At 37.9% G+C, this 8959-nt stretch overlaps 2 protein-coding genes across 2 annotated transcripts in view; both read right to left on the reverse strand.

Moving 5' to 3' along the window:
• tm4sf21b (transmembrane 4 L six family member 21b) overlaps positions 1–3003 on the reverse strand; it is a 7581-nt gene extending 4578 nt beyond the window's left edge. The window contains exons 1-4 of the mRNA XM_015046677.1: positions 2437–3003; positions 1684–1749; positions 362–510; positions 55–247 (exon numbers count right to left, since the gene is read on the reverse strand). Coding sequence (XP_014902163.1) covers positions 55–247; positions 362–510; positions 1684–1749; positions 2437–2628 — 600 coding nt within the window. The 5' untranslated portion in view covers positions 2629–3003. The remainder of the gene's footprint in view (positions 1–54; positions 248–361; positions 511–1683; positions 1750–2436) is intronic.
• Positions 3004–5368: 2365 nt separating this feature from the next.
• The window catches only part of mblac1 (metallo-beta-lactamase domain containing 1), an 8543-nt gene continuing 4952 nt past the window's right edge, over positions 5369–8959 (reverse strand). Inside the window, exon 2 of the mRNA XM_015046666.1 lies at positions 5369–6096. Within this exon, the coding sequence (XP_014902152.1) occupies positions 5857–6096 (240 nt within the window). The 3' untranslated portion in view covers positions 5369–5856. The remainder of the gene's footprint in view (positions 6097–8959) is intronic.

Here is an 8959-nt window from a genome sequence, read left to right on the forward strand (position 1 = left end):
CACACACACACACACACACACACATACACACGAAACTGGACTTTATGGACTTACATCCTCATCCTTATCAGAGCAGGTTCCACAGATACAGCCAAACAGTCCATTGATCATCTGGAAGGCACAGAGGATGACCTCCAGGGCGGCGGCCACCAGCAGGGTGGAGAACAACCCCAAGTTGAATTCAACCACATTGTCTGGTACCAAACAAGTTTTCCAACTGTCCTTGTTACCCAGATAATTTCCATCACTAAAAGGAAGAAAACAGGGTTGCATTATGACAAAAGAGGAAAATAGCAAATATTTGAAATATAATTATTAAATGAACCCTCCTCTCACAGTAGTTTCAGGTAAAACTACATACCTGTCCATAAAAGGTCTTCCCCATATATTAGTGCCATTTTGTGGCATATATTGACAAACTGGCCCATTTTGAAGACCCACAGCTGCAACGGCCAAACTGTAAATGGCTCCCACCACACCAATCGCAGCAAACCCAATGGACAGGAACATCTACACACAGAACACAAGGCAAGCTTAGATTATGACTCTACAGTCATAAAACTAAAGGCATGGCACACAGCACAAAGATCAGTCCTAACAGTAAAGTGTTCATTCTAGATCTGCTGTCAGTACAAATTATGACAATGTAGTCATTCAGACGTTAGCGTAGCTTTGGACTGATGGAACCCACAGAAGCCCAGATGAGTACAGGAGCAGCCAGCTGGGATTGAAATGAGTCAGTCATTTAAAACTCCACACTAGGAGTCATCCAAGCATTTATTTCATCTTAATGAAGTCAAATTAACAGATAAATCCACTCCACTGGTTGCCTAGCTTAATACAGCCTGTGTGTTTGAAACTGCTGAAAGGCTTCCCCTCAGGTATTAGGCTACTTCTCTGGATTGGACCAGTTCCAGTACAGGTTGTAATTGCTAATCCATTCAGTGCCACAATAATTTGTGGCAATGAATCATCTTTGAACTGCATTTGTTTGTTATAACAAGTATCCTGAAGACGTGATGCTTATAAAAGGACACCAGATAAATTTCTTTGGCAGCTAATTTCTTCTTCATCCTGGATATTTTGAGGTTCTGGTTAAAAATGGTTAACTTATTTTACTGAACCAGATATCTAAACTTTAGCATTTTTACCAGTTAGTACAAAAACAATATGCATAATTGTATTGCAATACAAATCCTTTGATTAACTTTTCATGCTCCAATCACAACAAACATTTTTAACATGGCTTTTAAATTTCATTTGACAAAATGACTTATGGGCAACATTTTGATGGTAAAGAGTAAAAGATGCTGGCGCCATCCCTTTTGGGCTGATCGACCTCAACTGGTAGGTTCAGAAGAGTTAAGCTCTTTGATATCGGAGGTCTGACTAAAGGAAGTTAAAACTATTTAACATTTAATAGTTCATTCGCAGATTGAACCATCAGATCCTGATGACCCAAGCATCAAATTTTTGCCCTGAATTAAAAAGTTAAACCATGTGACTCAGACCACTCCTTAACAAGCATCAACCTGGACTTGCTTATATAACAGATTTATGGTATTAATAGTTAATCTTAGGTCAACGCTTCCTGCTTTCCAATCATGCAGCCTGGCCCTTATCACTGCTGATCAACTGAGTGACTGTCAGACATAATTAATTAGTGCCAAAGGTGCGACTCACCCCACAGCGGTTGGCGCAGCAGTTCTGTGCACTTGTCAGATGAATGTGAATGGCAGGAATAAGGACCTTTGAGATGAAAAAAGACAAGACAGCACAGGGGGAGAAACATCAGAGTTATGTGATGTTTACCTGTCCAAACACTGAACTGTGAAAAATTCACATTGTAATGAAAAAAATAGAGAAATAACTACAGAAAACTGAAGGGAACCTGGACAAAAGTTAAAATGTTAAGCATTCATTTTCAGTTTGAAGATATTTTTGTTAGTGCAGCTCTGCAAATCTGTCTTTTATCAAAGGAGTACTGTTACCAGCAGTTACTGTGTGTCTTTAAATTACACCATAAAGTAGTTTTATTGCTCTCAATTAGATTACTGCCAGTTTTTTGACTAGCTGGATTTTGCTTGATAATCCTCTCAAGCCAAAAAAAACAATCAGTAAAAAAGACAGTAAAATCTTTAAATCCCTTTGTTAACAATAAAACAATCAATTATTTGAAAAGAAATCTGTGACGTGGTCTCAAGAGACTGTAAGCCGAGCAAGTCAAAAAGAGAATGAGGCGGGAACGTTCCCGATAATCAAGTTCTCCTTATTTGGCTTGTATCAAAGCATCAAAGCCTGATTCCTGTAGGCCTACCTGACTAAAGAAGCATTTTGTATGTTATGAAGGTAAACCACACTGCTCTGCCCGTCATTCCTTGGCTCAAATCTTAAAAACAAACATTCCATCCATAACACAGCAGGTAATGTACTCACCATGATTCCTCCTCCAATAAGGCCTCCCATATATTTCACTTCATCTGTGAGCTTTGGCTCACTTTTGCTGTCTGCACTTGCATACTCAGTACTAAAGTCAGGGAAGAAGAGCATGATGTTGCAGATGACCGACACCAGAGCCAAGACATAGAGAGGGATGGCAATAAACTTGGAGCATGCCCCTGTGCACATTTTGCCTGATGGATGGAGAATTTGTCCTTAAGCAAAAGAAATCAGTTGATCCGGTTGATCAAATACTTAATTAAATTCCAAACCGCTTCAGTGATCAGTCAGTGATCAGATGCAACTGGAGGAAACTGAATAGATGCTTAAATATGTTACTAAGGGTGGAGCAGTTAAAGGTGGAGCAACAGGTGATAAGGAAATACAAGTTAATTATCATCTGAATTATGACCTAATCTGTAATTTGTCTGATTGTGTGGGTGGAAATAAGTTTCCATTAAAAATATGGCATATTAGGTACAATAATTCAGCTTCTTAGAGTCACATAGAATAAAATAAATAAATAAAACACTGCAAGCTGTCCATGTTTTAGAAGCTGTTAATTAATAATACACTTTGAATATCAATGCTTCATTCCTTGGTGGTGGTTATTGTGAGTTATGGATGTCCAATAATTTTGACAGGTTTTGATGTTTAATATTTTTAGTTATGCGGTTTGTGCTGTGGTCAGTGGTGATCTCAGAATGGCTGAGTCAGAGCTACATGCCACTATCTGTCATCAGAATGATAGAAAACTGATAAAGACCAACCCTGTCCTATCCTATAAGTGCCGATGACGGTGTTTATTTATCTTATCAATTGATGGACTTTATCCACACATTGTACAACATTGTAATCCCTTAATAGATAAAAAAAATAGCGCCTACATCAGAAGCTTTCACTGAGGTATGCTGCCATTTTTATTGTGATGTAGAAACACTGCACCTTCATCACATTTTCCACTGAAGCTTGGTTTTTAATATTGGTGGTTATCATTTTATCTAGTTTAGGGAATGAAAACCAGAATCCCCTCCAGATCACTGGTCCACTGGTGATGTCATGTTTTGGGCAGTTAGTACCCAAATTAAAATGTCAGAAATGTTTTACAACCCTTGGTATGCTGAGTATGTAATGATGACCTTCTCAGGTCATGTACATTATGTAACACAGAACATTGACTGTCTGACCCAAAGCAATGCAGTGGAACATAGAAAGCATGGCAGTGGTGCATTAGAAAGCTACTTTGTTTTATTTTCTTTCAGGTAGTTATGTTGGCCATCTTAATGTGGTGAGGGATTGTTTTCTGGAGCGTTAGCTCCTGGTGGAGTGTGGCATGGCAGTTTCAGGGTAGAGGTCAGACTAAGAGCAGTTTGGCGAAATGGCTGATCACAAGAAACGGCGAATCTTTCCCCAGATCAGGCAGACTGGAGCAGCGTGTGGACCCAGGCTTAGGGGAAGGGTGCTTGTCAGCAAGCACCTGTAGCTTGTTTCCACCCAAAGAAATTTTGGTTCAGTTTGTCATACTTTGAACATTGGTGCTTTGTTAAGAGCCAACTCCCATGTCCATCAGTTTTGGCCATCAAGGATATCTACATGTATACAGAGTATCTATATGTATAGTTGACCAGCATCTATAATAAAACATACCACATGTATAGCAGCTCATTACAACTCACTACACCAGCAGCTGATAGGTAATTAAATGTGAGATTTTGTAAATCGCACAAACTTGTTTTAAAGCTTTTATGCAGAAACATACTGATATATATTCATGAAGGAAGGTTCTAGAAATATTCTCCTTTTAACCCAGTAAAGCATGGCCTTCATAAACAAACAATGTTGTGCGGAGGGTTTAGATAGAGCTCCACCTCTGATTCAGTTCTTTCCATTTGACACCTATCAGTTTATGTAACACAGTCATGTGTTTCAAGGGTGAGCCAAGCTGTTTATTGACACTTAAGTCATGATTTTCCACTGGTAATACGTCTCTGACGGCATTAGGACACATTGATCCAGACACACCCACAACTTGGTGCAGTGACAGACATGCTAACACATACATAAAGAAATATTCTATCACTTCATCAGTACTTCATTTGAATTCAGAATATGGTTACACTATATCTGAGACTAAATGTAGTATATTAAAGAAGGAATATGAAGTAACATTCTGAGTTAGATGAAAGAGCAGAGAGTTACTGGCCAGAAGAAGCTGAACCTTCAGCTCCACCAATCATAGTGGTGGGAATATTTGTTGTCCTGCTCACTTCAGAGGTTCGTTCACTTTGATGAAGGTGACTGATTTGTGAATTCTTTGGTAGTTTACATTAAAAGAAAACAGCACAAAATATAAACAAAGAAATAAGAAAAAAATATTTCAAATTTCACATTTGATTTAATGTTTTAAAATTTATTTATTAACATCTAATATAGTAACATAACTATGTATTAAAACCCAGAAATTATGACTATTTGGGTACTTAGGTCATACGGATAACAATAAAATATATACTAGTACATCTAAAAATATATAGAATGTTGCATAAAAGCGCATTTTTTGTTGTCAGTCATCTCAGAAAGTGAAACTTGTATATAATATGCAGTCATAATAACACATAGACTGATATATCTCAAGACTTTGTTTCTTATAATTTTGATCATCATCAGCAGGACCCTGCTGATGACCCACAGATTTAAAAGCTGCAGGACATGACCATGCATACATATTACATTATATGTAATAACTGTTGGCACTTTTGGCTTTCTAAGAGTCATTTTTAAAGTTGGTTTCTAAATGTTTTATATTAAGCTAAATGCTCTTTGGCACTGGATCAACAGCAGCCTAGGCACGAGTTCCCTGATTATGCTTTCATGTTAGGTTTTAAGCCTCAATGGAAAATGATTGACGAGTCCTGATAAGATCTCTGACTTCAGAATTAAAACTCTAATTTTATTTAGCCACAAAGAAACACAGTGGTGCATCAATTAAGAATTTTTGGAAGCATGACATTGACATTTTAATCAATGAATCCCGGATCATTTTGCCATTCATTCAGGCCTATAGCTTACCATGTCATGTTTATCAACTGTCAAAGTTCACAGAATTGCAGCAATTCTTCAAAAGGTTGATGGAAATAATGTTTATTTTCAGGCAGCACATATGAAGAATTTTTCAAAGAAGGAATTCAAAACATCAAACTTTGAAAATCGCATACTTTAAACAGTCACAAACATAAAGTGTTTATGAACACTTGTGTGTGTTCCTCATGTGTGAACATGTGCTATTCAGTAGGATTACTCAGTGTAAACTTTGACTGAATTAACTCAATAAAGCTCAGGCAGTGGGATAATAATACACAAGACTCCTAGATAAGTTGTAAATAAGCCAAGCGATATCAGCATATCATTTCGAAGTAATCAAGTTTTGAGAACTCTGAAAGGAAGTCCATGTCCAGGTATAATGACATCAGCAGTATTCAGAGCCTTCTGTCGATTGACTTCCTGCACTGCACTGTTCAGACTCAGATCCTTCCAGCTGTTGTCATCGGACCAGCACTCAAACAAGTCTCCTGCAACAAGGACAGTTCCAACAGATGTTCCCTCCACCTGGACGCTGATGTCTTGTCCTGAGTGCCCTGGGGTGGGAACCACATACACCTGTGATGGAGGAAGACTGGATGAACTGAATTTACCAGACTTCATAGAGATGGTTCACACATGATTTTCTTTAATAGGTGATCATCCATTTCACAGTGAGAGATATTTTGATTATTGTTCTGATTCATGAGGATTTCACTGTGATGCTAAAAAGTAAAAAGGGGCGGAAATAATCAGGAACAATGGATGACTATGAAAAAAGCAGAACTCCCACTTGATCTCATGAGACATTATTTTGGGGATATACCTTAGGTCCAATTATTTTATTATCCATTACAAATTTTGTTCAAGGCAAAACTAATACCTGGAACACCTCCTGGAGATTGGTTATTCTGCTTTTTATTTTTTTGAAACATTGGTTTGGGAGAAGTTAACAATGAAATTCAAGAATGGAATCCCATCTATCCTAACTGTGCTGTGTTTATGTTTCTGAGGAGTTTCATTTCCCTTCTCCGGGTCTACAGCCATTTTACTGAAAGGTCAGCGTGACTACAGCTTTCTCTGTGAGGGGCCTTAAGCAATGCAGCGCTGTCTGTCCCTAACACGAAGTTTGGCTTGGCCAATCAGCTGGCTGAAAGAAGGTTTCCACAAACATCAGTTGTCTAGAAATAAACTTTGTGATTCTGCTTGTCATTTTTGCAGCCAGCTTGCAAAATCTACTGATTATGTCATGATCCCTGTTTTTGTGTATTTATATTAAGGTTTTTCTGTGTTCAGTTTCTGTCCTGTGAGTCTCTGTTGTTTCTGCGCCTTCCCCGTTGATTGATCCCAGGTGTGTCTCATTCCTTGATTACCCTCCCAGTGTATTTAGTCCCACCTGTTGTCTTTGTCTCTTGTCGGGTCCGTCGTTTGCACGTCTGTCTTACGTACGTCTTTGTCAGCGTCAGTCAGTTAGCCGTCGCAGTAGAACGGGTTAAGTCCTGTGTCGGCGTCAGCTCTGGTTTTCAGTCTTCAGTGTATCAGTGCTACCGGTAATTAGCTGCGTGCTTACTTTCTGCCGTGCCGCCTGTATTGGACTGCTGAGCTTCCGTCATTAAATATCACCATTTTCATCTTAACCTGGGAGTCAGCGTCTCTCCTCACCACCACCACCTCAACCTCATTTATGACAGATTATTTCCTTAGACAGAAATTGTTTTTAAAAAATGTATAAATAAATTGAACTTAACTGCATGGTTTGATAATTAAGATGAACTGGATGTATAATTGGATTGAATTGTTTTGTTTGTTTGGTTGGTTGGGTTTTTTTTTTTTACATATGTTGTGAATTGCTGCTGAATTGAATTTATCTGACTGTAGAAACGGAGCAGATCGTCCAACTGATCTAACATCAGCTCTGTTACTAAATCAAACTCACGAAAAAACGTTTTATACAATAATTCTAAGATTTAAATCAAATTGTTACATTATTTTAGCAAAAATAGAATAATTGTGGAATTTATATTTTGTTTGTTTTAAATAAAATTTGGGGATCTGAGAATCTATCCAGAACTAAGCCTGCCTATTTCCAGTTGTTGGAAAACCGAGGAGTTTGCCATCTGTGGTGTAAGAACTATTAGCAATACAAGCAAATAACGGTGGATTGTTGCGTATCTGCAGCCTTTTCACGAACACAAGTTGTACATAACTTTGTATTAGTGCAGTGTTTCTCAACCTTTTTAGGGCCAACGCCCCCCTAGCCTTTATCCAGGTCCCTCAACGCCCTCCGCCAAAGAATTTGTAGGCTACTTTGCACTGACTATTATTTTATTATTAATATTACTATCACTATTGTAGATGTTTTGATTTTTATGCTTGTTTCTATACTTATAATCAAAAATAATTTCCCAGAGAACAAAAAAGCCATGGGAATAGAAATTATTTTCACAGGCGTCTACGAAAAATGCAATGAACATTCAAGTTAAAATTGGTAGGCCTAACAGCAGCCAATCAGAGTGGAAAAAATATTCTTATTTTGTGCCATTTTCTAGTTGTTGAATATTCCACAAAATGATCAGATAAAAGATGTTCAACATGCCAGTTTAAACTTTGATCTATTTGCAAACCGACTGAGCTCTGCAACATGAAAACATGGATAGAACCGTAACTACATTAATCATAACTCTTCTTCTCTTCAGTGTTTCTGTCGGTTTCTGGTGGTGCAGCTCTGTGCTGCCTTCAGGAGAATGGGATATCAGAGTATCATCCATAAAATTTCACCCACATGGCATTTACTGTGCAAACCAGAGCTTTCAATGGAAAAACTAAAGTTCCTTTTAATGCCATAGAAATATGAGACAGAAACATGGATTATATCTTTATATAGACCTGTCTATTGATTATAGATTAATAGTTTTACTGGACAGAAATTACAAAGAACAAATCTGGTTCTTAATCAAATCCTAATGAGTCAAATTGAAAGTGTCATGGAGTGTCATTTAGTTTCCTTTGATTAGTATTATCCTCTCTTGGTTTATTGCTATGTCAACTTTAGTTTCTTTCCTGTTGCTAGATTTATTTTATCGTTTATTGACCATCATTAATCTTCACTCATCACCTGCTGCGCTGCCTAATCATCATGTTTCACATCATGTGTTGATTTTTCACTGTTCAGCGTCGGATTCTCTGTTTTTATGCCATAATTCACATCTAGTTCGTCGCTCCGTTTTATGTCCCGCTTCTCCTGTTTCAGAGTTTTGCGCAATGTGCGTGTCGTTTTTTATTTGATTTTTTTTTTAACCCCCTAAGGTGCAGGGCGGTCGGGAAACGTATCGCTGCGTTAAAGGCAGACTGACATAAACCTTTTAAAACAACGGAAACAATTTCGGTATTCTGATTATTGAAATTTAAAAGTGCTGTGTTGTTCCATCACCCCCGTTTCATA

Source organism: Poecilia latipinna, unplaced genomic scaffold (genome assembly GCF_001443285.1).
Source record: "Poecilia latipinna isolate Pla-1442-1.1 unplaced genomic scaffold, P_latipinna-1.0 Scaffold40, whole genome shotgun sequence".
Lineage (NCBI taxonomy): Eukaryota > Metazoa > Chordata > Actinopteri > Cyprinodontiformes > Poeciliidae > Poecilia > Poecilia latipinna.